The sequence below is a fragment of the Schizophyllum commune genome, assembly GCF_000143185.2.
Source record: "Schizophyllum commune H4-8 unplaced genomic scaffold SCHCOscaffold_11, whole genome shotgun sequence".
NCBI classification, from domain to species: Eukaryota; Fungi; Basidiomycota; class Agaricomycetes; order Agaricales; family Schizophyllaceae; genus Schizophyllum; species Schizophyllum commune.
The window spans coordinates 819,696-845,692 of NW_026089548.1; the positions used below are offsets into that span (position 1 = coordinate 819,696).

At 57.2% G+C, this 25,997-nt stretch overlaps 12 protein-coding genes across 12 annotated transcripts; 5 read left to right on the plus strand and 7 right to left on the minus strand.

Moving 5' to 3' along the window:
* The first annotated feature begins 251 nt into the window (after positions 1-251).
* On the plus strand, positions 252-2,426 carry SCHCODRAFT_02638806 (uncharacterized protein). The gene is made up of 5 exons (XM_003028016.2): positions 252-878; positions 935-1,335; positions 1,389-1,472; positions 1,523-1,901; positions 1,957-2,426. Exons 1-5 carry the CDS (start codon positions 359-361, stop codon positions 2,040-2,042), a joined length of 1,470 nt encoding a protein of 489 aa, XP_003028062.1. The 5' UTR covers positions 252-358; the 3' UTR covers positions 2,043-2,426.
* Positions 2,427-2,484: 58 nt separating this feature from the next.
* On the plus strand, positions 2,485-3,641 carry SCHCODRAFT_02638808 (uncharacterized protein). Its single transcript, XM_003028017.3, has 3 exons — positions 2,485-2,833; positions 2,903-2,952; positions 3,010-3,641. Exons 1-3 carry the CDS (start codon positions 2,659-2,661, stop codon positions 3,388-3,390), a joined length of 606 nt encoding a protein of 201 aa, XP_003028063.1. The 5' UTR covers positions 2,485-2,658; the 3' UTR covers positions 3,391-3,641.
* Positions 3,642-3,926: 285 nt separating this feature from the next.
* On the minus strand, positions 3,927-5,902 carry SCHCODRAFT_02552953 (uncharacterized protein; the record flags this gene model as incomplete). Its single annotated transcript, XM_050343683.1, has 3 exons — positions 3,927-4,447; positions 4,502-4,634; positions 4,685-5,902. The coding sequence occupies 3 exons, from the start codon at positions 5,900-5,902 to the stop codon at positions 4,053-4,055; spliced, it is 1,746 nt and encodes a 581-aa protein (XP_050198190.1). The 3' UTR covers positions 3,927-4,052.
* Positions 5,903-6,044: 142 nt separating this feature from the next.
* On the minus strand, positions 6,045-9,104 carry SCHCODRAFT_01216168 (uncharacterized protein; the record flags this gene model as incomplete). Its single annotated transcript, XM_050341269.1, has 5 exons — positions 6,045-7,920; positions 7,975-8,102; positions 8,150-8,289; positions 8,336-8,829; positions 8,889-9,104. The coding sequence occupies 5 exons, from the start codon at positions 9,102-9,104 to the stop codon at positions 6,289-6,291; spliced, it is 2,610 nt and encodes an 869-aa protein (XP_050198191.1). The 3' UTR covers positions 6,045-6,288.
* Positions 9,105-9,175: 71 nt separating this feature from the next.
* On the minus strand, positions 9,176-10,416 carry SCHCODRAFT_02638820 (uncharacterized protein). Its single transcript, XM_003028305.2, has 3 exons — positions 9,863-10,416; positions 9,609-9,815; positions 9,176-9,554 (listed from the first exon to the last, which is right to left on the minus strand). Exons 1-3 carry the CDS (start codon positions 10,387-10,389, stop codon positions 9,257-9,259), a joined length of 1,032 nt encoding a protein of 343 aa, XP_003028351.2. The 5' UTR covers positions 10,390-10,416; the 3' UTR covers positions 9,176-9,256.
* A 718-nt stretch (positions 10,417-11,134) lies between these two features.
* On the minus strand, positions 11,135-11,668 carry SCHCODRAFT_02514947 (uncharacterized protein; the record flags this gene model as incomplete). The annotated part of the gene is made up of 2 exons (XM_003028306.2): positions 11,135-11,300; positions 11,379-11,668. The coding sequence occupies 2 exons, from the start codon at positions 11,666-11,668 to the stop codon at positions 11,135-11,137; spliced, it is 456 nt and encodes a 151-aa protein (XP_003028352.1).
* A 280-nt stretch (positions 11,669-11,948) lies between these two features.
* Positions 11,949-13,359, plus strand: SCHCODRAFT_02680754 (uncharacterized protein; the record flags this gene model as incomplete). The annotated part of the gene is made up of 5 exons (XM_003028018.2): positions 11,949-12,774; positions 12,880-12,937; positions 12,987-13,088; positions 13,150-13,219; positions 13,273-13,359. Exons 1-5 carry the CDS (start codon positions 12,441-12,443, stop codon positions 13,357-13,359), a joined length of 651 nt encoding a protein of 216 aa, XP_003028064.1. The 5' UTR covers positions 11,949-12,440.
* Positions 13,360-13,614: 255 nt separating this feature from the next.
* On the minus strand, positions 13,615-14,606 carry SCHCODRAFT_02705063 (uncharacterized protein; the record flags this gene model as incomplete). The annotated part of the gene is made up of 5 exons (XM_003028307.2): positions 13,615-13,731; positions 13,789-13,861; positions 13,989-14,096; positions 14,178-14,235; positions 14,294-14,606. 5 exons carry the CDS (start codon positions 14,604-14,606, stop codon positions 13,615-13,617), a joined length of 669 nt encoding a protein of 222 aa, XP_003028353.1.
* A 472-nt stretch (positions 14,607-15,078) lies between these two features.
* SCHCODRAFT_02638836 (uncharacterized protein) lies at positions 15,079-16,401 on the minus strand. Its single transcript, XM_003028308.3, has 2 exons — positions 16,030-16,401; positions 15,079-15,856 (listed from the first exon to the last, which is right to left on the minus strand). Exons 1-2 carry the CDS (start codon positions 16,331-16,333, stop codon positions 15,312-15,314), a joined length of 849 nt encoding a protein of 282 aa, XP_003028354.1. The 5' UTR covers positions 16,334-16,401; the 3' UTR covers positions 15,079-15,311.
* A 1,164-nt stretch (positions 16,402-17,565) lies between these two features.
* On the plus strand, positions 17,566-18,379 carry SCHCODRAFT_02071271 (uncharacterized protein). Its single transcript, XM_050341682.1, has one exon. It carries the CDS (start codon positions 17,623-17,625, stop codon positions 18,118-18,120), a length of 498 nt encoding a protein of 165 aa, XP_050198192.1. The 5' UTR covers positions 17,566-17,622; the 3' UTR covers positions 18,121-18,379.
* Positions 18,380-20,536: 2,157 nt separating this feature from the next.
* SCHCODRAFT_02638839 (uncharacterized protein) lies at positions 20,537-22,701 on the plus strand. Its single transcript, XM_003028019.2, has 8 exons — positions 20,537-20,903; positions 20,955-21,094; positions 21,148-21,466; positions 21,522-21,584; positions 21,640-21,761; positions 21,821-21,979; positions 22,029-22,131; positions 22,182-22,701. The coding sequence occupies exons 1-8, from the start codon at positions 20,568-20,570 to the stop codon at positions 22,425-22,427; spliced, it is 1,488 nt and encodes a 495-aa protein (XP_003028065.2). The 5' UTR covers positions 20,537-20,567; the 3' UTR covers positions 22,428-22,701.
* Positions 22,633-25,985, minus strand: SCHCODRAFT_02692381 (uncharacterized protein). The gene is made up of 7 exons (XM_003028309.3): positions 25,464-25,985; positions 25,259-25,413; positions 24,932-25,204; positions 24,222-24,879; positions 23,220-24,171; positions 22,901-23,161; positions 22,633-22,850 (listed from the first exon to the last, which is right to left on the minus strand). The coding sequence occupies exons 1-7, from the start codon at positions 25,588-25,590 to the stop codon at positions 22,751-22,753; spliced, it is 2,526 nt and encodes an 841-aa protein (XP_003028355.1). The 5' UTR covers positions 25,591-25,985; the 3' UTR covers positions 22,633-22,750.
* Between the last annotated feature and the right edge of the window lie 12 nt (positions 25,986-25,997).

The following is a 25,997-nucleotide window of genomic DNA, read 5'->3' on the forward strand; positions in this document are numbered from 1 at the left end:
ATTCTCTTCGGAGTCACTCGAATCTGATTTCCGACCGCCGTAATCGACCCAAACACATCTGTTGTGGAAGTTTCCAGTCAATATCTACCGAGGGCGAGGGCAATTCTCGCCGCGTTAGTTTCAGTCAGTGACAAAGCCGTGTTGTGGGTCCAGACAATTAAATCATACCCCATTTGGCGTGAATTTCGGACGCTGATCAGCTACACGGGGTCCTCTTGCAATCGCATGCCTTGCTGTCTACCGTGACGCGACCCGCGCCCATATCATTCCATCCTTCCCCTCCGGCGCCCTCGACCCTCCCGACGTTTTCCTTACGACCTGCGAGGAGCACAGACATACTCCACACCGAACACTCATTATGGTCCCCGCTCGCCCACTCGCCAGTCGGCGCAGCGTGCTGTGGGCGCTCCTGCCCGTGGTCGCCCTTGTCACGACCGTCTACCATTTCCGCTCGTTTGAAGACATCTACACCCTCGCGCCCGAAGAGGGCATTCCCGTCGAACTCTCACACGACGTCGATTCCCCACCCGCGGTCGAGGTCGAGGTCGCGGTCGCAGAACCTACTTCACCATGGTGTCAGGTCGGCGAGTGCGCTGTCGGCCGCTGGGTACCACGGACACCACAGTTTGAGACGCTGGAGGAGATGCAGGCCGCGTACATGAACCACTACGAGGATCCCTGGTCACACTGCCCGGTCTACATGGACGTGAACGGGCATCTCATACCGGACGACGAGAAGCCAGCACTCCAGGCGCAGCGCATCGTCGACCTCCTCAACTGGGAGTGGCAGCCGGACCGCGGAAAACTGCTGGACACGAACTTCGAGGACTTCATGGTCCGCTTGCTGCGAAGTCCGGGGGGCCTGGTCATGATCGGCGGTGCGTATCTCCCGCGCTCGCGCTAGTGCCAGCCGCTTACCCCTTCATCTCCCCAGATTCTATCACCCGCCAGCACCATGTCGCGCTCACGTACATGGTCCGCCAGCTCAACCTCACCTTCATCCTGAACCCGGACTGGATAGAGTACACGGACGTCAACCACGTCCACCAGTTCGTCCTGCACCCCTCCGCCCAGGCGACCGCGCTCATGGAGAAGGCCGGCGTGCCGCCGTCGCGCCTAAAGCGGCCGTTCCTCACGCTCATCCAGAACCATCTTTCCCTCAGCGAGGCGGATGTGCGAATGGTCACGCATGCCGACCCGAACTATGTTTGGAAGCACGCCCAGGCGCGTGTCGATGACTGGGACAAGATCGTCAAGCACCTTGCTACCCCCGCCCCCGGCGAGGACGACACCGTGACTGAGGACACCGTCGTGCTCTTCAACTCTGGCGCTCATGTACGTGTCTCGGATGGTATCGCTGCGCCACAAGTCTCATTCCGCTTTGTCAGTGGTCCCGCGGCGTTCTGTACCTGATTCCCCAATCGACGTTGGAAGAAGAGCATCGCATACTTACGGAGGCCTATCGAAAGATGGTACGCGCTCTCGAAAACCCAACACAGTCTATCGCTGACCGTGTTCTCAGGCTCGGATACATATCGAGCGCCTCCGCTCTGTGCCCCGTGCGAAGATATTCTTCCGCTCTACGTCACCCGGGCACCCGTCCTGTCAACGGCTCACCCGGCCGTACCCTAACATCGTCCAGGCGGAAACCGCGGAAGCCGACCCCTCCAAGCGGCTCATGGTGACGGGAAAGAACAAAGAGGAGCGCTTCACCTTCGCGCGCTGGGACTGGGACCAGTTCGCGCCGCACAACGAGATTTTCCGCGAGGAGATCGCGCGCGAGAACGCGAGGCAGAGCGCGCCGCGGGGCCGCCCGCCGCGGTGGCACTATCTCGACGTGTACAACATCGCGCTGCAGCGGCCGGATGCGCATTGGGAGCCGGGGAAGGATTGCTTGCATTGTGAGTGGATGTATGCTGGCTGTCGGGGGAATGCTTGCTGATTCGGCCGCCATAGGGTGTACGCCGGTTGTGGTCGATGAGTGGACGAGGCAACTGTTGCATCAGCTTGCGCTGGTCGAGGGTCGGTTGCCGGACGCATAGACGCGTGAGGGCTGCTCAGCCTTCTCGCTGAGCGCTAGGATATTCGATTGGTCCGACGTATCTGACTTCGCCTAACGAAGAGGACTCTTGGTTGGTCAGCTATCATCATCGCGCCGCGACCGCAGTAGACGTAGATCTCGCTGACTTGTTTACGTTGCCGGTTGGATGCGGCAACAGAGCTGTGTATATGGACCATAGGGTGGGTATCTACCAACGATCATTGGCTTGGTTGACTAGGATATGGAAAGTGTAATTATGGCGGCTGGCCTATTGTACTTGGTCAGGCGCAGGCTCAAATAGGTACATCACTATTCTTGACGGAATATACGGGCTATGCGTAATGGGACGGTTGCTTGGGATACGGGCGGTGCTCGCTCATCGGACACTTAAGCACTGGTGCGAGGCTTTGCTTTGGTTGAGCTCGCCACTGATGTAGGTCACAGTTGAAGCTGAGTGTGACGCACCATCGGCAAATGCCGCATCGGTGTTTACGAGTCACACTCAATGCGCCTTGACCCTTCTCTATCGTCCACTGCCTTCACGAGCTTGCGAAGCGCACGCGCAGCTCTTGAATAAGTCTTGTGTGGACCCTTCATATCTAAGTATCCTCCCGCTCATGCCTGGATTTCTATCGTTCAGAGAATCCATCCGCTGGCTGCCGGATGAGGCCTCCGAGCCTACGGTGACGGTCGTACTATCTGGCAAGGAAACCGGCGCCTTCGTCGACGTGCGCTTCCTCAAGAACAGCACTTATATCTTGGACTGGGCTTTCGCAGGGTTTCGTCATGCTGGTAAGCTATTTACATGACTGCGTTGAACTACAGTCATGTGCGATGGTCCACTGTTTCTGACCTCTGTAGATGGCCCCAACCGTGCCCGCTTTGAGCATTTGATTGACTCGCGAACTCTGGTACGTCGCTTCTTTCTCGAGCATGGTGGTGGATGACTCAAATGCTCGTCGATCCAGGATCCCTCCTCTGTATCTGACAGCGGAACGACCACGTCTCTCCCTGGCGGGCGTAGTCTCGAGCGCGGTGCAATGGTCAATCCAGCGACAGGTACGGTCACCGAATTTGAAGAGATCTGGCAAGAAGAGGAAGCACCGGGTGCCATCATCGTACGTCGGCGGGACGGCGGCGTGTGGAAAGCGTACGTCGGCAGGTGGCAACTAGAGGTCGGGCGCGATGAGCGGGGATGCTGGGCGTGGCAGGCTAGGCAGGCTGAGGGAGGGCAGTGGGAGATCCTACGTAGGACGGAGAACGCACCAGCAGCGGAAGTTCTGCCGTTCGGGCACGCGAAGCTGGTTGAGTGGGCGGGTGAGGACTGGGAGATACTTGAATCTAGCTGAAAGGCACGTACTCCATGGTCCATCGACCGCCTTTAGGAAGTCTCCATGCATGACTCAACTCTCCATGCTCTCCATGGAGTCAACAAAAGGAAGATGCTGGAATGGCAATCCCTAAGGTGCTGGCCGTCCCGATGTATGATGGTCCGGGCAGCGGAGGACTATCCCCCAAATCGGAAACGGAACAATAGACTATTACTTCTAGTAGCCAGCATTTGATACGATCATACGACCGACTCGTGACCATACAACGGTAACAACCATTTAAGTCAGCCTGCGAGGTCTTTGTGGTCAATTTGGGTGCATACAACAAGTGACATATTGCAAAACATAATTAGCTCGTAGAGATGTAGGTTTGGAGAGTAAGGGCCTGTTCGGGAAAAAGAAACACGTCATAGTCAGCCAACTTGCGTGACTTACCTGCCTGCAAAGGCAGGTAAGTCAGGCCTGGACCGTTCGAAAGTTCGCCGATCTTCGTTAACCTGCCTTGTAAGGCAGGTAAGTCGGGTAACTTCGACGTGTTTCTTTTTCCCGAACAGGCCCTAACAAATGTGTGTGAAATTACCATGTCCAGTGCGACATTAGATGTCTAAGATAGGACTCGAGCCAGCTAAGTAGGCCAAACTCAAGTGCGAGGAATAATAATGTAATTCGCAGAAGGTCGCTCAATCCTCCCATGCGTCGCTTCTCCAATCTCCGGCAGGATTCATCCATCCATCGTCTGTCGGCACGTATCCGTCTAGTGGCCATCGCAGCGGTACGCCCGGACACGCGACGAGCGTATGTGGCTTCTTGTGAAAATCATGGGCTATGCCCGGTACCTCCGCCAAGACAATCATCCTAGCCACACGTTTGCCTTTCTTGCGAAGCGAATACTTGGGCTGGGGTGGTAATGCAACGCAGTCGATTGTGACAACGAAATCATACGAGTTTCTGTCTTTTCGGTCAAGGATCCATTTGACGATGGCAGGTGCGTGATCGCGGATGATTGAGCGAGAACAGAGCACCTGAAAGCGAATGTCGAGTGGTGTGATCTCGGGCCCAATCTTGAGAAGCGCGTCTGAAGCGGTGGCACGATTCAGCGAGGTCGGAGAATCGCGCTCGAAGCACGCACCATCATTGTTGACCGCGCGAATTGACTTGCAGCGCGGTCGATGCCGAGGCCAATCGGCCTCCTGGCACTCTTTCGAGCAGTACTGAGTGCATAGGCACACGCAGCGGCGTACGGAGGCCTTTCGTTTGCGACACTATGCAGGATTGAGCACGTCTACAGAGTCGATGCAAAGAGCGCGCTCACCTTGCGAGCAGAGCACAACACATCGAATGAGTCCCACATGATGAGATTCCGCATCTGGGACCATGCCGATATTTCGGGGACCGTGCTCACTGTCGTGAAGCCGCGGGGTATGAGCGCCCTCAGGACCCTGATATACATACCCTGCACCATGAGCCAATCACACACTATCCTCAGCGACCGATTTTCTGGATCTCTGTGGACGAGCACGACGAGCAGATCGAAGACTTTGGCCTTTAGCGCCCACATGAGAGACCGGCGATCGCCAGCGGTGCGCCACATCGCCCACAGTACGTGCGCGGCCAACTCTGCGCATTCCAATGCTCTCGGGCGCGCCATCAGGCGGCGCAAGGTATCCACCATGGTCAGAACGACGTCGCGAGCGAAGTAGGGCGTAGGCAGCAGCGTGCCAATCATGATTGCCAGCAGCGACATTTGGTTGTTCGTCGCGGAGCCAATCGTCGTATCAGCTTGCCCGCTGAGCAGAGTGTTCGGCGGATTGGCCCTTTCCAAGGTAGCGATGAGATGAATGGCACGACGATAGAATTTCCGCGGTCGGTTTCCCGTCGTTGCGAAGGCCATCTTCTGGGCGAGGGGGTCGAGACATTCAGGCTTTCCATATTCAGGTTTGGTCACGCCCGGGGCGAGAAGAGCTGGTCTGATCGCCATGAGCAGCGTCTGAAGACGCTTCTCCGTGTCGAGCGCACGCGGGTACTTGCAGTATTGATCGATCTTCACCCATAGGTCGAACGTCAGCTGGTAGACGAGTGGTGTTTGCTGGAAGAGGTCGAACAGCTCGTTCTTGAGGGACATTAGGCCGTGAAGGGCGCAGGCGACGGCGGAGATCGGGACATTGGCCATTCGCGTAGTACCGACGTGACGCTTGGGGTGCAGATAATCGAGCCATTCGATGAGGTGTTCCCAGATCGCACGAATATGTGGCACCATCAGCGGTTTCAGTGGCGCGCTCCCGAGGTCAAAGTGAGGGATGAGAATGTTGCCGAGTGCTTCGAGGTAGCTGATCGCCCTGCGGACAGTCGGGGTGGCCAAGGTCGAGTGTTCGTTTCCCAGCAGAAACGGATTCCTGTTCAAGAACTCGAAAGAGACTCCACCAGACTGCAGCAGCGACTGGAGCTGATATTTCACGGTCGCCACCGCATAGCTTGAGCTACAATCGTCGATGGGGTCAGTCAAGGCGTTAATCAAGGAGATGTCTGCCATGGGTGAAAATGGAGGCGAATATGGAAGTGGGCAAGTTCAAAAGCAAAACGACGTCCGGGATGGCTCTTTTATACCATGAATGCACGTGTATGTCAGGGTCCGTGGCGATGCCGGTCTAAGAGAATGCAACCGTCACATCCAATCACAAACAAAAGTGGTCACCGTCTTTGTTGAGCCGTGCCAGAGCGCAGCCAGGAGCTTAGCGCCGGCTAGCAAATTCACAGGTGTTTGTCAGATGCTAAGCGCCATACAATGTTGTCCGCAGTCTATGAAGCCCTGGTCCGTCACGGTAATGAACCCCGCGAGCACGTAGCGATATCATGGAGGTCATGGCATATAGCTAATCACAGCAAAGCAAGTAGAGAAAAGAGGACAGGTAGAAGTGTCTACTCATAACACAAGATGAAGATCTTGCCCTCTCGGACGCTCAGGACGACCGCGCCCTGGCTCTGGTCGATGTTGATCGTCTCAACATCGTTTAAGTCGAGTTCCTTCGGAACTTCGAGTGTGCGCACTTGGCCCTCGGCTAAGCGCAGGTCGTCCTTCGCATCGGGTGCGTCGTCGAAGAGGGGGAACGTGACAAAGCGCAAGCGCTTCGCCTCAAGACCGCTCACAGGACCTATTGGCGGCTCGACGCCGGCGGGGTCCTCGAGGGCATTGTCGACGTCGTCTTGGACGATGGCAGCAGCAGCTTCCAAGTCGGCATCTATATCCGCGTCGAGGACCTCCTCGTCGTGCGCCTGCGTCTCCTCCTTCTCCGGCTCAATGTATTCCAACCAGACAGCGTGCCCAAAGTCGACCGCGACGAGCGGCCGCTGGCGCTCGGAGCCCGGAAGCTGCGTCTCGTCGTCGCTCTCTGCGACGCAGACGACGTCGAAAGGGCTGCTGACGTACCACATCTGCATCGGCGCATCCTCGCCCTCTTCTCGCTGGCCAGTCTTCCCGGCGTCAGGGTCCACCTCGCCCTGGCGCGGATGCCAGTTCGCTACAGCTCGTTTTCGACGCTCCGCAGCCTTCACGGCCTCCGTTCTGCTCGATGTTGCACAGAGGCGGGCATCGGCGCCTGCATCTGTCGTTTGCTCCTCTTCGTCATCGCTGTCTCGGGGACCCGCCAGTCGCACTGGGCACATCGGTACGCGGAAGTAGTGCTGCGCGAGCACGAAGCGCGCGCGACCGTACATATCCTGCGAGACAAGCAAGCACACTGTGCAGCTTACACGAGGTATACCCGGAACGCTCGGCCACCATTGCCGTACGAAGTGCACAGACTCTGGATACCAATGTGGGAAGGGGAAAGGGTTGTGGGCGCGTCGATGGCGGGAGGTGGACGTGGAATGCGGTGGAGGTTGGTCGTGGGATGGGTCGGAGGGTGGCAAGTCTTCCAAAGGATGCGCATCATCCATTTCGGGTGCTTCATCCTGTGCTTGCGGAGGGTTGATATCGGGCGGATCTTCGTCCTCATCACGTTCGGTCACTTCGTCGTAGACGACTGAGGTGGCAGAATTCAGGTCGAAGTCAAGGTCTAGCAAGTCATGCGGTGACGGCGGTTCGACCTGCGAGGTCAGGTCGACGTTAGGCGGAAGGGGGGCGGACATCGATAGACCGCCCAGGCTAGTAAGCTGTGCACCTAGGTCGGCTGACTGCGAGCCCAAGTCTACTAGCGCGAACATTGGCATCGCAGACACAGCCGGGAGGTGATGGGCCATTGAGAGCGGGGATAGCGAGGCGTTGGAGAGTAGGGGCGAAGTTGGCAGAAGTGGGGATGTGGCTGGAGGGGGTGAGGTGACTGATGTTGTTGGAGGCTCGGCGAAGAAGTCGGGAGCGGGGAAGGTGAACTTCTTGGAGATAGTCAAGGCGGGCTTGAGGTCGCCGATGACCTGTGGCGTCGAAGACATGTGACGGCTGTGGGTTTGCAGGAGGGATATGGGGTAGAAGTGCTGGTAGGCGGTATCGCTGTCTTCTGAGTGGATGACGACGTTGCGGTCGAAGAGGATACATGACCAATTTGAGGACATGTCCTGCGGGGAGCGTAAGTTACGAAGATGGACGATAAGGATGCAGATGGGGCGCACGCATTCGATCCCGGTGTCGATGAAGACGTATTCTTCCTTGTCCCAGTCCAGGATCACGTAGAGGCCGATGTTGTTCGTCCGTGCGATGTATATGAAGGCGGAGAGAAGGCGGCCAGGGGGATCGAGCACTGAGCAGTATGAGTGTACCGATCACGGAGGGAAGCATAGGACGCACAGAAAACATTCATGACCACGCCCATCGTCCGGAACTTGGAAACGTGTCGGAATGCTGGAGGGACAGTGGGATCGCCAGAGGGAGCCTCGGAAAAGTCGAGGCGCATGAGAATGAACTCCATTACTCGATCGTCCTCGTGCCTACGCGATGTCAGTGGCGATCCCAGACGTGCCGGCGGCCACTCACGTTCCCGATAACAGCCTCGCCATCGTGAAGTACACGCTCTGTTGTTCGAACTCGACGCGGCACTTCCACAGCTCCCACTTCTCCTCAGGGATCCATTCCGCGAGGCACGTGTCGGAGCGCACATCCCAGCAGACGACCTTGCCGCTCTTCGTGGCACATAGCGTATAGCTGGAGGTGATCGGGGACAGCCAGTCGATCTCCTCGCCGGGGGGCGTGGACACGACGGTGAACCACGCGCGCTCGCCGCGCAAATTGAGCGCCGCCGCCGTGGGGGAAGAAGCGCGGCCGCCACCAACGGGTCGAGGCCCGCGCACGCGCCACGCAGACTCGTAGTGCGCCGCCTGCTGCACTGAGCGGATGAGCTGGCTTGTCGTGAGGTCGGATACGCGCTGGAAGCCCTTGAGGGGGAGCGCGCGACACCGGCGGAGGAGATCGTTTGCGAATCGGCGGTACACCGGGCGCGTTGAGCAGAAGTTGTGCAGGGGGTGGCATGTCTGAGGGGATCATATGAGCGGGTGCCCCGGGTGCGCATGCATGCAAGGCTGTCACGCACCAATCCGAGACTCGTGAGCCCCCCGACATCAAGGAAGGATGCTATGTGGAGGAGGACGTCGTATGGGAGGCGCTGCAGCCCGATGCGCTCCTGATCCTGCGAACAGCATCTGCGGTGGTTGGCGACCTGACTGGCGACGGCGGGGGATAGCGGGCACATCACAGCGGAAGACAACCCGATGTCGAGATCATGGACGCCGGCAACAGGCCCGTCCATTGTCCTCGAAAGCTCCTGCCCATTTTGGTAGGATATGATCTCCCTGTGATGATCACGAGAGGCATGAGAGGAAGCAATAGCAGATGGTGTACGGATTATTAGAAATAAGCTAGATAGAAGCAAAAGGTACATGTGCTCCTTCAGACAACAATTCAATGCAACACTTCCATCCCTCCCCATTCGATGACTCGGAAGAGGCTCGTGTCCAGCGTCTTAGCTAGCTCCACGCCAACCACATCCTGCCACCTACGCACAGGCTCCTTCGCGCGTAGCTGCGCTGCCGGCCAGGCGTTCAGCTCTGCGGCGGCCACGCCCTTGAAGAGCATGAAGACCCGTGTGACAACATCGGGCGCAGGAGTGACATCAAGCGGCGCGGCACGTTCGTACGCGGCTTGCTCTATGAAGCGAAGAGCAACGTGCTGATGCTTGAGCATGGAAGGAAGCCAATATCTGATCAAAGGTGTGAGCATAGGACGATGAGTGACAAGGCGAGACGCTGCGTACGTGATAAACGACGTCCGGGCTTCCGTGTGCAGACCCAGAGCAGCCAGAGCCGTATCGAGATACGGCGTCACAGTGCCAATGGGCAGTACAACGGAATCTTCGTCCGAAAGGCCACTCAGACTGGGCCTGAAGACCTCTTGCGTTATCGCAGGGGGCGTGGCCAATGCTGGCGAAGATGGAGGGCTAATCGTTCCTGCGCCATCGGTCCTGTGGCAGTTGAGCTGGTGAAACGCGCTGCATCCAAATGTACTCACTTCGCTTCCCAGTACAAATACGCGACTTCAAGACCGGTTGTCAGTTCACGCAGCGTGCCGTCTTGTTGCGTTCGCACCCGCCACTCGAGCCCCTGCCCTGCTGCTGTGGACTTGACTGGCACCACGGGGTAGACGACCGAGAAGTTCCACTCCGGCACGAGCGAGAGACGCACGGTCGCCTCGACTGGCTGTGGGGAGTATAGATATACAACAGGGTTGCCACCTTTCTGTACATCCCAAACATCGACAGTGTCGCCATCTTCCAGGCCAACGCTGTCCACGGTGTCGGTTGGCGTGAGTCGAATCCCACTCCACGTAAAGTTGACTTCTGGTTTGGTGTCGTCGGGCCAGTAATAGAGGCTAGGAGAGCAGTATTGCACGTCCCATATTTTCGAAACAGCGGCGAACGCCTTTTCCAAGGGGATCGTACGTTTGATCCTGATCGTCTGTGTTGCGCCACCGCGAGCAAAGTGAAGATCGATAGTCTGACCACCACCAGTCGCTGTGGCGGCTGTGGGGTGCAGCATTGGCGGTGGAGCGGCAGCCGATGCGAGTCGCGGTAAGGCGTTCATAGGAACATGGGTAGCACTGGGATTGGCGGACGAGCTTGCGCTAGCCATGCGATCGACCGGGACGACACGCAATGTCCTCAGCTCCGGCTTTATAAGCTCCCAAGCATCGGAGGAAATGTCCACGTAGGCTCCATCGCAGATGTCGAGGTCGCGCGTTCGAAGTGTATACGCTGTGGATTGACCGCCGAAGTGACGGGCGGCGGCGCGTAATGCATCCTTTGAAAGCGCCGTAAGAGTCAGTAGAGTAGAGTAGAAGGCAAGGGATGAAGTAGTCACGGACCTCATACGATTGGGGCGAAGGGACAATGATCGACTTCTTGCCGTCGGTAAGGATAAGCAGGGTAGCGACACGCTTGCCCGAGGTCTTCTTGGTCTCCTCCTTCGGCATATCGAGGGATTGAGAAAGAAGAGTACAGAGTGCAGGCGCTTATACGAGCACAGAGCTGTAGATAGGTATCGCGGAGGGCAGGATCCTGGGAAGACGATGGGGGCAACGGCGATCGCGTCCGTGTCCGCGGCAAACGCGGCCCACGTGAGAGGCACGTGCATGAAGTGAAGTTCAACTTGTGAACATTAAACAGATGCAGCTCAGATGATGAGCGATTGACGGGGCTGCATTCTATGTGCGCAAGTAGAGTGAGATTTTTCTCTTGACTGGATGAAGTCGTGGAGGTCCCGTTACTGAGGCATGACAATTGCTCTATTCTTCGTCATCATCATCGTCCGCGTCCGCGCCGCTGATACCCTTCTCTATGCGCTTGTCAATCCACTTTAGCGCACGTCGCTTCTTTTTTCCTCCCAGTTTGGTCATGATGAAGTCCTTAATTTGTTCATTCGAGAGCTCAGTATCGCGTCGCGGGTCGTCCCTGCAGGCGCCATTAGCACAGACAAAGTGGCAGGTAAAAGATCATAGATAAAGGCAAGCAGAGTCTATACACACTCACTTTGCAATGGCGCCCTTCATCGGCAATCCATGAAGCAGACGATAAGGCATGTTCGGCCATTCGGACTCTGACATCGGGAGGCGGCGTAGCTGGCCGTTCCGCATGTCGGTCCCGTTACGGGCCAGACGGGCGAGCTCGCGTTGAAGGGTCATAGCACGCTGATTTTCCGGTACTCCATCTGCGACATGCAGCACACCCAGCTGTGCGGCCCAGGACTCGAGTGACCGCTTAGAGAGGCGACCAATGTTGACTTTCGCGTTGGGCAGATGGCACTGGCGTGTAGGTCCCATAACAGCGGCAAGTAAAGTTTAGATGAGACTAAGATGTCGATAGAGATATTGACGCGGGTTATTGGGCAGTCCAGGGCCGAAGAAGAAGGTGTAACTAAAGACAAAGGGGAGAACAGACTGTCAGGGGTTCGGTTCTCACGTCTTGTACATGGAGTACCCGCATTAGTAATCAACACGCCCTTGACTTGAACTGCTGGACTGCATTCTGCGCTGTGCTGGTTATCCTTATGGATGTTAAGGAACGATCCTCCGTTGTCTCTCGGGCTGTGGACTTGGTTTCTGCTCGGCAGCGCGCCTATCCTCAAACTGCCGTCTGCTCATGCTACTAATCGGAGGGCTCCGTCTGACTACGAGCTTCTTGCTCGAACGATACAGACTTCCTCCGTTCATGCTACTCTGTTGTTCGGTGACCTCGCAACTTGTACCGTATACTGCACGGCTATTCGTCAAGAACGCGAGCTTTACTTGGCTTTCTCTACCTGACCGCGCGCAGCAACGCAAGGCCATTATCCCCTCGTTGGCTAGGTTCGCCTGACAAGTAAGCTCAGGCTTCGCGCAAATCACTAGGAGACCGAGTATTCAGGTCGAAGCCGTTACAGCGGCCATGCGCGCTCCGCGGAAGGACCTCATGCTTCATCTCACCTGGCTTAAGTAGACGTTGGGATCCGTTGCGAGCCTGACTGAGCTCCACTGCTCTTCGTCTTGGCCCCTCACCTCACCTCATCGCTCGAGCCTTGTCCGTGTACACCATACTCCATCTTCCACACCGAGCATGTCGACCTCGAACAGCCACCCTCGCGGTGCCTCACCGACCTCCTTCCCCGCCACTCCCGCGTCGAAGGCGCCTTCTTCCGCGGATGGCGATCCCAACACCTTCATCCGCACGCTGCGTACGTCGCCGGAGGTGGAGGCGAGCCTCGAGAGCATCGCGGGTAACGTCCCGGAGGCGGACAAGCGGATCTGCGCGAATGCGCTCGCCTTCTTCGTGAGCACGCCCGCGCGGTCGTATGGCGCGGATGTCGGTCGGCGCTTGAAGATTCGGGAGATGAGCCTCAGCGAAAGCCCTCCTCGGTGCGAGGTGGTGCTGGAGATTGAGGTGACGAGAGGTGGGTGGCGTTCTTGATGAGGCCGATGGTCAAGGTGCAGATGGTCAAGGCGCACGTGGCTTGTGGTCATCGTTCGAGTTGCTGACGAGGCGCTGGGCGTGACAGACATGTGCAATGTCTACGAGACGCTGCACGGCGCGTGCGCAGCATACATCGTCGACCCGTGAGTGGATCATCTCTGGGGAGGGATTAGGGAGCTGATTGACGCGCAGGTGCTCCGTGGCGTCACTCATCGGGCTCGGATTAGCGGTCGGCGTCGACGGCACGGGCGTATCGCAGAGCATGAATCTGACGTGGCACGAGCCCGCGCCTCTGTACGTGTGCTCAGCTCCGTCGAGGGGAATGCGTACTCAATAGCTGGGCCCGTCCATGCAGGGGTACCACGCTGCGCGTCGTCTCGACTTCCATCTCTGTTCAAGGGCGTATACGGACCGCGCGGTGCGAGGTGAGTCTTGAGGTCCTGTAGAGCTTGTTAGCCTAGCTGACCACGAGGTGCAGATATGGGATCGCGAATGCAAGAAGCTCTTCATCTCCGCCGTCCATAGCACCGTCAAACCTTCGCCCTCGCGAGGTATGAAGCTATAGCCCCCGGGCTCGCCATCGAACATCGCTCCCGATCGTAGGTTTCGCCACAGGCGAGGACAAGATGGATAAGTATTTAGCGAACAATGTACGATAAGTATGGTGATGGTGGTCAGTGCGGGTCCGATGCAGTATGCAGGCAGTATTATAGATGGTACAGTCGTTGTAGTGGTCGTTAAATATGTCACTGTTATCGTGAGTCGTTGCGGCTCCGTGCTTGGCGTGCTAATAATCGTGATTGGTCTCCGGTTGAACTTGTTATAGCCGGCTCTTGAGCTTGAGGGGGTGCGAGGGGGAGCGCGGGTGAGGACGCGAGGCCTGCATCTTGATGTGCGTGCCAGAGGCGACCAGTCGTCGGTTGTCGATGTCCCATATCTATTTGGAGGGATGTGAGAACCGGAGGATGGATATGAGGCAGGTGAATAGACGTACCTCCGCGTTACAGACGATGGACGTGTCCGCAGCTAAGGAGCTACAGGTGCCGACGATGCGGAGGGCGGTGCCGCTGTCAGAGTGAATGAGCAATCCGTCCAGGGTCGGTGAGTTGCATGCGGTATAGAGTAATGTGGGATTGGCAGGATGAGGTGGGGAATGGAGGATGCGTCGTGAATCATTCTGCCAGCCATACTCACAGAGGTGCTGCTGCATGAAATACGGTATCGATTGTTTGCGATACGCCAGCAGATGGAGCCTCCTGACCGTTGTGCATCGCCAGAATCACCACCGCAAGCGCCGAGATCCTGGCGCAGAAGACGGTCAGAGAGACAGATATCACCAGCGCGCTCACCACGCACTGAGCACGCAGACGACAGAAGACTCACTCGTCGATCAGGAAGGCCGTACAACCTCCGTGCATTGAGTCGACAATGTCGACCATGTCTGGATCGTACGTAAGGAAGCTGTCGCGGCTAACACACCTTTCTCCGGTCGGACTCACCTTCCCATACCCGCACCTCGCACACAACACGCGCCTTCGGCTGCTCAGACGGGCTCTGCACAATGGAGACCTCCGTGACCCGGAGATCGTCGCGTATGGTGCTGCCGAAGAAAGTCGCCTCGCTCCCATCGGGCGCGCTTACCCACCCGCCAAACAGGGCGAGCCACTTCAGAACCGCCTCCTTAAGAAAACGTGGCGCGTTGCCCTCGATACAAGTCGAGAGCGAGGCGTCAGGGAGAGGCGTGGTCAGGAAGGTGCGCTTGTCAGTGGGGAAGGTGACAGAGGTCTTGCGCAGGGCAGCGGGCGTGGCCATGGTGAACAGCTTGGAGGGAGGGAAGGAGCGTGGTGAGAGTACTGAGAAAACCCGGGACGAAGGCGTTAAGGTGAGGCAGACAATGAATTGACGGAGTGCACAGCCGGACAATAGCGGTAATTTCGGAGGTAGCACGAATGCCGAGCGAGTCAATAATTAGGGTCGTATCGGGCCGCCAGGCTTGAAACAATGTCGCTGCTGCTTCACTGCTGCTACAGGGCGCAGATGATGCAGACAGCGTCGAAGTAGGAGTGAGAGCCAAGTCGCGGCTCAAGCGCGTCCCGTTCCCGAGCGGTGACGCGTCCACGTGATGTGACGTACCGTGAGCAGTCCGTGGACTCCGCGGTCGCGTCGAAGTACGGAACCTTCAAGTCGATCAGTGCATTCGTACACTTCAACACCGACGTTCACCTACCGGGTGCGCTCAGTCGCGCTCTATGTCTCAACTTACTTGTCGTCAAATTTGCTTTACCGGGGGAAGGTGGACCTAGGCAAGTGGGACAAGGCTCTGGCACGGGCGGACGAGTTGGCGTCTAGATGACGGGACGCCGTAGGCGTGCAGCTGGAAAGGACGCTACATGCTCGTTCGGGTCGTCGAGTCAAAAGGCATGGAAGTGTTGTAAATTGCGGCATTGGGGGGTTATCTGTACAGACTGATTCATTTCTATCTATTCCCAACTGTCATGCTTCATATCCTCATTCGCATTAGACCCCCTCCCTCCGTACTTTTGTCTCCCCTTTCTTCGCTACCGCCCTCTCGACCTTGTCCATCCCCACCTCCGCCCGCCGCGCCAGCTCTCGAACATCGTCCCCCAATCCTGCTAACTCACTCAACGCCTCCATTTCCCTCACTTCCGCCCACCTTCTCTTCCAGAACGCCCACCTTTCCGCGCTCCAGCCCAGCTTTCCCTTCCACAGTTCCATATCCTCGCCCCACTTCCATCCGTAGCCCGGATCGTCCTGATGCTTAGTGCGAAGCGGATTGAGATATACTTCTACTGGGCAGAGAATGAAGTATTGCGCCGCCGCCGCGATGTTCATTGCCTGGTAAGGCGTGGGCGGGTAGGCAAGGTGCGTCTCGAGAGCGTGGACGATCTGCGTGAGGGCGATGTAGTGGGCGTCGAGGAGGGAGGCAGCCATGAGGCGAGCGGTGAGGGCGTGGTAGGCGGGCCAGCGCTTAATGAGGGGATCGGGGTTGTGGCGGTCGATCTTTCTGACGTTTTTGAAGTCGATGGTCTCGGACCAGATGGCTGGGAAGTGGCTAGTCAGTCGACGATATGAATGAGGTTCAAGGAGACGGTGAATGCAGGACATGTGAGCGAAGCTCAGGCTGTACTACAAACGGGGCGAGCCTTGAAGGCAACGCAGCAACACCACGGCGATGCTGAGACGAGAACAAGTAATAAGCTGAAGTCTGACTTACAATCGTGCGTATCGCGCCATGCAGTACCTAGTGGGTACTGAGGCTTATTTGGAAGGCTCATAATCGCCTTAATCAGGTCGACAAGTTGCTCGTGCACTTCAGGGTCGTTCGCCGCAAGAGAGAGCAGTCCACCCCAGATAAGACCACCCTGGAGAGGAGGCACGCGTGCTTCAGCAGCCACGATACTTTTTGCGGCGTCATGAGAGGAGACCTCATAGTTCAGGTAGGACGAGAGAGCGTCGAGGGCGACAGGCTCGTAGCTGTGGATTTGGCGGGCATCCGCGAGCCAGGCAGAGTACTTCATGATGGTGCCAATGAGAGGAAGCGCAATGTATGGAAGGAGTCGGAGTACGGTCAAGCGTGTGGTGGTCGGCGGAGACTTGGTCTGAAAGTCAGTGTTTTAAAGGACATGTAACATCAGGCTTCAGCATGTAGCCGGGGCGAGCAGACGTCATTCAGCATGCAAGTCGTGCACTCGAATTAAAAGGTAAGTACACAAGAGGTTCCTTTTCTGATGTCGATTCAGGACCATAACCAAAGAAAGAGTACCACTGGAGTCTAAAGTATAAGTCCAATGAAGGATCGGTTTTTGCCGAACAGCTATGGGTGGCTGTAGGCGCAAGCAACTCACAATCACGTGAAATAGCCCATCCTCCTTCCTCGCTTCTATTGTTGCGAGCGACGCCTAAGGGACCCCCCGAGCTTGCGAGGGAGGGAAAGGCGGAGCGAGCAACACTGACTAACCCACGATATTAGGGCTGCTTCCCTGAACAAACAAGTACAAAAAGTGGTTTTCACGGGAAGCGGATGGGAAAATGACGGCAATTGCCGTCATCGGCCCCGTGACGCGCCTGCGGCGTGTCACATGCGTCACAAGTTGAACTCTTCAGCGAGCCAGCGGCTTGAGTCTTCGCTGCTGGCCCCTGCCTTGCCGCAAGCGTAGAAAATGTTTTTACTTCGTTCAGCAACTCTAAGCGCTTATATATCTGGGATCGATCACCACAACCTAGGCGCTCGATGGCCTTCAGCTGTGCCGACCTCTCGCGATTCTTTTACACCGCGAAAGTCCGTCTTCGGGAACAAGCGTGTCGCCGGCATCAGGAGCGACGTAGTTGCCCTCGACGTTGGAGCGTCCATTTCCCGCGCCATGTTCCGCATCGGTGCCGAGGTCCCCGGGCACGAGGTAGATATATTCACTGCGAAGGCGCTGTATAAACTCTGTATAGTACGCAGTCTGATGATCATATCCGTACAGGGAAGGAAACGCCAGAGAGGTGAGTATGATCAGTGTTGCTCGCTTGGTCCAAGCGAGCAGCCCGTGGCTTGCCACAAACTATGTTATCGACCATTCTGCACACGAACCGGCCAGGTTCTTCGTCTCTTCGATGTTCATGCCAGATCTGACCCATGTAAGCTGCATTAAGGCTGCAAGACGCACTGACAAGGCAGAAATTCGAACTATGGGTCCACGTTTGATCCGAGTACCCCAGCGGGGGTAACCGATCTTGATTTAGTAAAACGTCATCGACTGGGCGCCTGGGGCGCGCTGTAAACGTGCATGTCCGTGTTATCCTCTCGTTCGATCCTCCTCCCATGACCGTCAGCCGCCGCTCCTCCAGATCTACCCGCGACCAGTCCTCTGAATCCTCACGAACTCCACCTTCATGGCGCTCGCTATCCAACACCAAGCGCACCACGGCAGCACCGCCGAGCGTCTCGCTCGTGCTGGCCGAGTTCGATAGTCAATCAAATCCACCGCCGGCGCCGGTCATTGAAGCCACAGAGTCCAGCGAGTCGGGCTCTGGCTCGGGCGAGTACTCGAGGACGCGTGAGAGGCTGCTGTCCATATCTAGCGTGCATTCTGGGTCCATCCCGCTGCGCCATTCGCGGTCAAGTATCCTGCGCCAGGGCTCATCCGTGGAGGATCAGCAGGCGGCCGCATCGATGTCCGGAAGCTCAAGAGACTCTGTTACCGACCATATCCTCACAGACTCTCCGAAGGATTTGGGCGAAAGCGGTGGCTTGCCGCCACAGATGTCTGGTGCGAGTACAATTACAGGCGTACTTCCTGATACTAACGAGGATGCGTAGCCTCAACTTCGTCATTACAACCCAGCCCGGCATCCGTCGATCCTGCATCCACTTCCAACGCGGCGGCTGCATCCTCTATATCCTTTCCCAGCCCTGCGGAAGAACCTTCGAGAGAGACCCCTAAGCCGGACCTCAAGGAACCTGCGATTGACGCGGCAGCCTCCCTCAAGCGCGCCACCGAGCCTCCTGTACCAAAGCGCTCTTGGTTCGGCTCATTGTCTCGCTCTCGGGGCGCCAAGCTTGCAAGCCCGCCGCCAGCGTCAGCAGAGGCTCTGAGCCCGCCGTCATCAACCGATGCTGCGCCATCCGCGACTCCCGATGCGTTAGGTGCTCAGGATATTGTTACGCCATCAACATTACCTGCACAAACCGTTGACGCTGCACCTGCTCCTTCCACTGAGGCTGCTTCTAGCGAACCCACCTCCAACAGTGAGCAAGACCGACCAGCTGCGCCTCGCGCACCCGACAGCGATGCTACCATCCGCCGCAGCGCACCGCAGCCCATCCCTTCGGCGCCCATGATGATGCGCACATCGACGCTCTCGTCTGTCGACTCGCAAGTTCCGTCATTACCCAACTCACCAGCCACGCCTGATTATCCGCAACACGGTGGCGCGGGCCTGTCTCCGGGACAAACTGGCGGCGAGTCAACCTCGCCCGACCCACGGCGGCTGGCCGAGACGCCTGTTACTTCGTCGTCTGGCCTGAATCCCTCGACGTCGCGTTTCATGCTTAGCTTGCCGCTGCTTGGGAGGCCGAAGGTGCCGTTGGAGCAGGTCGTGAAGTTGGATCAGGAAGTAAGGAAGGTCGCGGGCAAAGCGAAGGGCGCGGGTGTTTGGGAGGGCGTGACGGACACCATCGAGGCTGCGCCGCAAGAAGGAGGCGACACTCCGACGCAAGAGGTCCCTGCTGTGGTTGTTGAGGCGGCGGACGACAAGTCTGGTCCCACAGACCCAGTGGACAAGCCACCAACGGAGGCTCCAATACCGACCTCGGAATCCGCGGAGTCTGGCCAGTCCGCGGACTCATCACAACCCTCGGCATCTTCCGAACCTCAGCACGATAATGCACATACTGTTCGCGCGCGCGAGACGCAGCGCTCGGCGTCGTGGTGGGACTATGTTGGCTGGGGTTACGGGTATTCGCAGGCGGAGGATGACGAGGCGAAGAAACGACACGAAGAGGCGAAGGCGGATGGTGCTACTATTGCTCAACAGCCATCCGAGTCGAAGCCCCCTCCAGAGACCATAGCGTCTGCCCCTGGCGTGTTGCCAGCTCAACCTGAGGCACAGATACCTCCGTCTCAGGATGCGGCTCTCACGACGGACGCGCCGAAGGAGACTCCGACTGTTAACGAACCTCCGGCTGCGAAGGAAGCAGCCCAGACCGCGACTGATCATCCTGCGCCGAATAAAGCCTTGTCCGTCCACTCAACTGCAGGCAGTGCGTACTGGTACTTGCCCTGGGCGTGGTACTATGGAAGTGGCGACAGCGACGACGGGAAGGGCGACACGCACGCGACGGGCGATAAGAAGGTCGAGGGGGACAAGGCCCCAGCGAACGGCGAGCAGACGCAGGCGCTGCTCACTGACGACGAGCGAGCCGAGCTCACCGCCGCGGAGCGAGTGAAGGAGGCAGCGCTCGCGCGGGACCGCGAGCAGGAGGGGAAGGTCGTGGCCCCGCCGGCGGGGCAGCGCGCGCAGACGGAGGCTGCAAATGTGAACGGTGACGTGTTGAAGGGCGAGCCGGTACAGCGCGCAGCGTCGGAGCCCTCGCGCTCGGAGGCACCGTCGATTGCGGCGGTGATCGCGAATCCGGTGGCGACGATTGTGACCAGTCGGAGTGGCTGGGCGTCGTTCTTTACCAGCAATCGGACGCTGACGCGGCGGATTGAGGATGTGCAGCGGGATGAGAACGGGATGGAGGTCATGGAGATTGGAGATGAGGAGCACGAGGGCCAGGCAGAAGTGAAGGATGGCAAAGAGGAGGACAAGGACGGCAAGGAAGTCAAGGACGTCAAGGATGGCAAGCCTGCCAAGGATGCCAGCCGCCCCGGATCTGCGTCCTCATCTGTGCATCACCTCGCCGTCAAGACGGACCGCGCGCGTGCCGACAGCGTCGGAAGCGTGATGAGCGACGGCGTGTCCAGCGTCAAGAGCAAGGCGCCCACGCTCGTGATCTCGGACGACGTCAAGGCGAAAGCGAAGGAGGTCATGAAGGCGAAGGAGGAGAGCCGGAAGGGCCGTGATGGCAAGGTCAAGGACGTCAAGGTCAAAGAGGAACCCAAGAAGGACGACAAGGATCGCGCGAAGTCGAAATCGCGCAAGTCGTCCGTCTCTGCGCCGCGTACGCCTCCGCCGCCAAATCTGGTGCTGCCGACTTGGCAGGACACCTTCCATGCGCCGCCGAGAAGCAATGTACCGCCGCCGCCACCTGCGCCGACGAAGATGGGGCGCGTTGGTCGGTTCGTGCGGGGCGTGTTGTTCAATGCAGATGCGGCGGCGGCGAGTGCGGATGGGACGATTGGCTTCGGATCGAAGGCGGCGAGGAAAGCAGGCGGCGCTTTGGGCTCTGCGTTGAGGAATGACGGAGGCGAATCAAGTACGGCGCCCAAGAGCCCCGATCCCGACTACACACGCTTCGGCATGGCACTACCTCGCGCTCTCGAGCTGCTTCCGCCTGAGTTGCGATCATCTCCCGTACCAATACCTTGCAAGCGCTGCGTGGTCATTGGCATCCATGGATGGTTCCCGGGAGCGATGATGCGCTCTGTTCTCGGCGAGGTTAGCAGCATTGATACATCGAAATGGGTCGGTACTGACTTGGCCTTGCAGCCGACTGGCACGAGTCCGAAGTTCGTCAGCATGATGGTGCAGGCGTTGGAGAACTTCCAGAGGGAGTACAACGTTGTCTTCGACAAGGTCACCCAAATTCCGCTCGAGGGCGAGGGCATGATTGAGAAGCGCGTTGAGAAGTGCGCAGCCTTGACATTAACTCTACGAGATTTTTGCTGACGTCGGTCAACAGGCTCTACGGCAACCTCATGAAGAACGAGGAGTGGGTGGCCGACTTACACGCTGCAGATGCAGTCTTCGTCGCGACTCACTCGCAAGGAACCATCGTCTCCACCCATTTGCTCGACCGCCTTGTCAGGGATGGGCATATCCGCACGAAGCGGTCAGCTTTGGGCCAGAGCCCGAGCGAGAGGCCGGCGCAGAAGGTCTGCTGCTTGGCGCTCTGTGGGATCCATCTGGGGCCGCTTCGCTACCTGAACACCAGCTCGCTCTTGCAGCCGTACCTTCAGTACTTCGAGTCCGACGCTGCAAGGGAATTGTTCGAATTCCAGGTGCGTTGCAGTCGAACTTTTTGACCTCCTGTTCTGGTGCTGACCAAGGCGCCAGAACACGGAGAACGCAGTCTCCAAGGCATATGTTGCTGCGCTGAAGAACGTATTGCATCACGGGGTGAGTGGGCATGTTTTACTTTCTGGACAACGCGAACTCATCATCGGTCAACCAGATCAAAATGGTGTACGTTGCGTCGCTCAATGACCAAGTGGTTCCAATATACTCTGGCTTGTTCACCTACGTGCAACATCCCTTGATCCTTCGGGCCTTGTATATGGACGGGGACGCTTACCAGTGAGCTTTCCCTGCACTGGGGCGCGAGTAGCAGACAACTGATATATTCTCTTTCACAGTTCCTCCGACTTCCTTTCGAACCTTCTCGTCCTGTTGCTTCGGGTCTTGAACTCTGGACTTTCCGACTCCGGACTCATCACCCATCTATCCGAGGCGACGGCGGGCTCGCTGACGGGGGTCGGGCACTCGACTGCCTATGAGGACCTGGCATGCTTTGGGTAAGAACATGAGGGCGCGCATCCATTGCCGATACTGATCCTGCGATAGGTTGGCAGCGAAATATCTGTTCCTCACCGACGACGGCATGGAGGAGCATCCAGAGCTGGCTCTCGAACCATTCAACGCGACCAGCGAGCTCAATGACTACGAGGTGAGTCATCGTCTGGGCGATGATGGGGCAATCTCTCACGTGGTGTATAGATTCCCTGGTCCCTCCGCGACCTCATCGCTGACGACCGTGTCGCACACTTCTTCGGGCGCGAGATCTCACATCTGCGAGATGCGTTCAAGGAGTGGCATCCACGGACAGCGATTTTGAGAGATGTCAAGCGTAAGCTCTCGCCCATACAGCGACTGAGAAGGGGCGTGGGCGGCGTTGAGGCTGGCCAGGGGCAGGTCTTCCACTCTATCTCGCAGCCCGGCGCGGATACCACCAGCAAGTTATAACCCAGACCTGACCTCGCGTATCGTGCATTCCAGAGAAGATATCACCGTTTCGCTCCACTCACACCACACGCAACTGTACACTAACATCCTCACGCATGCTTTCAACTGTATCTTCGCGGAGTGCATATTTTATACACGTATACAATAATACCGGGATGGACGAAGGGTCTTATATTTATCGTGGACTGGGGCCCATTAACGGCTGGCTTGGCGTAGCTACGAGATGTGTCGACTAAACTAGACGAATATTACGACTGCTGCGATTCGAATACTATTCCAGGAGGCAAACAGTGTGAATATGGTGTAGTGCACTACGGACTTTACTACATGTAGACGAAACGCAAGTTACCGACCGCATGGGTGACTTCTCTCCGTGCAGCTTGGCCTCTCTCTGCCATCTCGAGCTCCTCATCGGTCACCGTACTATATGAATATCATTAGTACGATGAGATACATACTTGTTCATCACTTACTTCATAAGACGCCGTGTCGGTACATATCGTGCAGACGGACAGTTGACTCTGGCTCCTTGTCCCGAAGCATGGTTTGGCGAGCTTTCTGACTTTCGCTCCGGCGATTCGATCCTCCAAGCTGCTTGCCAATCTCCTGTACGAATTGATTGTCTGGGGGAGCCATGCACCCGCCCGCGGGGATACGTATCGTCCAAGGATGAGAAAGGAATGGCGTATGGACCGAATATAAGGTCTCCGCCAACTTTGAGAGGCGCGATATTTCTAAACAGATCGACGTTAATGGACGAGGGTTACGTGGAGGTAATTTGCTCAACCTTACCTTGCAGCGAGCCAGTGAACCGTCACGTAGCAGTACAAAGTGTGTTTCGGGTCATCGTCTCCTTGAATTACGTCGAGTTGAAATCGCCGTAACGCTCTGTACTGCGATATTTGATGCACGCATATGGACGCCCCAATCCGCGACGCATTTCCTGCCTGGACAGCAAGGGCGGAGTCCGAGAAGGCCTGCCTATATGCGGTCTCTGGTAGGCGGTGGCGAAGTCTTCGCAGCTCCTTCAGGAACGATTTATGCTGTTCCTTGAGATCATGACCGCCGATGCCACACAGCTCATTGCATAATTTGATCAGGCAAGTCATGGTCGTTCTATCGCGGAAGGGATCGAGGACATCTGTCCCGTTAGCGTCCAGGTCCAGTGAGAGTTTCGTAAAGGAGTGCACGACCTCGTGTATGTGGAAGTGGAGAGAGAATTTGTCCACGAGGCTCAGCACGGGGAGGATGTTGTTTATGACGGTAAACAGCCCATGATTGTAGATCGTCAACAGCACCGTCCTCGCCTTCTGCGTTCGCGAGAAGTCGGTGGTCTGGATCCCAATGGCGGCCAGGGAGCAGCTGATCTGGTGAAAGGTCTCGTCGCATAAGGAGAGTATGGAACTTAAGAGGGCTAGCTGTTTGGAGAGCCTATCGTCCATCGAGCATGAGGGAAGCGTCACGGTGGGAAGACTGGGGTTGTCCTGCAGGAAGGAATCAAGATCGCTCGCTGACATGGCAGCATATGTGCGCTTGTCCGAGAGGAGACAGAGAAGCCTTAGCGTTCTGAAGACAACGTTCCACTGAGCAGATGCTCTGAATACGAATGCGGATCTCGCAAGATTTTTGTCCTGAACTTGGTGGATGTTGGTACGCAACGCGTTTGTCGCAGCTCTGATGAGCCAGACTGGCATCGTCATTCTCTGGCGAACACGCAGCCGAATGAGATGCGATAAGATGCGACCTGACAGCCTTGAATACGCAAGTTTTTTACCGGTAAGAAGCGAAACTCACCGTTATCCTCCCATGCCGACTGATGACTAAGGACGTCTACTGCGTGCACCAGACGCTTGACCTGGACCCAGTCGAGGTCCTCAGGGACGGGCGCTTCATTAAGCCCGACTGCGGCGCTCAGTTCTGAGTAACGGTCGTAGGCCATTGTCTTATGAAGCTCGTCGTCTTTGAAGGCGTCATCAATGACAGGGATGCCAGAGTATGTGTTGAGCACGAGGGACTGAACGTCCGTGTTCAAGGTGTGTTGCCATAGCCATACAAGGCTGTCATGCATTAGGGACACAGACATGCCCTGCGCTCGATTAAGGCAGATCGCTTCAGTCTCCAGTTGTCGGTACGAACTGCCGAGCAGCTTGCGAATGGCCGTGATAGCGGAGGTTCGGTATGGGCATGTCCAGATGCCGAGAGAGATGATGCTCGTGAACATGTAGAACGCAGACGTCAAGGAGGTAAGCAGAAGCACAATGTAGAAGACGAGTTCTGACTGGCCACAGACGAAAAGGACGAGGCCGACGAGAAAAAGACCAAGCGAAGCATGAAGTAGAGCAGGGATGATATCCACGATGTCAGGTACTCTCCACGCATTGAGAGCGTTATAACGAAGTTGGCGAATGAGAGCACGGTCACGTGGACTTCCCGGCGGCGCTTTACTGTATTCCTTCGTGTTTTTGTGAGCCTTAACTCGTCGTTCGCGTCCGAGCAACACGTACCATGAGCCATTGCTTGAGTAAGACGGCGACGAGAGTCGTGGATAGAGACAGCGCGAGGCTCGCATAGAAGAGCGCGTTGACAGCAATATCCTTACGACTCCTGATCGCGTTGTCTAGGCTTATCTCTGCCGGGGGAACGTCATTCGGAGAGCGCGCTCGCTGAAGCGCAATGAGCTCAAGCAGAAGAGTTGAGGTAATGCGCCCATAATTCGGCTGTAATGACTGCGTCGCCTGAACGACAAAAGCAGTCACGACGGCCGAGAATAAGGCAGCCTATGTATGTCGCTGTCAGCCGAAATGTGGGAAATTTTGAAGGAGGCAACGTACGAAGATGATGTGCACGTCCAACGATTCCCGATAACCCTGAAGCATGTCTTCGTCGAGTCTGACGCTCTCATCCAGATACACGCGCCAGACATGGGCATTAGGACCAGCTTCGTCGTCCTGCGGATCGGCAGCGGTATCACTGTCAGAACCGACAGCTGAAAACAATTCAGCGACTATAGCGGCGACACATCATCATAATACGCACGAGAGCTTCTGCGCCTCCAAGGGCGTGAACCACGCGATTGCTCAGATGAGCGCTCGGAAATGTTGGTTTCTGTAGCGCGAGGTCGGCGTCCGCGGTGATGAGTGGTTCCTTGGCCTTGTGAGGACATTCTGAAGGCCCCTAGCGTATCATGCGATCGCGAGCAAGGATGGCGATCGGCCAGGTTATATGGTGAGTCTCGTTTCTCTCAACAGCAGTTGTTGCCATGACATCCTCGCCCAGATTGACGCTGACGGGAAGCTATCAAGGATTGTCAGAGGGCTACCACGCGCGCTAGATCTCAGCATTAGGTCATAGAGCAAAGTGTTGAATCGAGTTGGCGTTCACGGGTATTGCTTTCAGGGGGCGTTAGGCGGCAAGTAGTAGAGAAGTTGTCGTGTTTTTTTGGTAGCCAAGGGGCTAGCAGAGGGCAATGCTGCGTTGACGCCTCCGTTCACCAATGCCGGGCAGTCATTGCGGCGCCCTTGCACTGACTCTCCAAGGGTACTCAATCCACTAATGCCTATCTAGCTATCA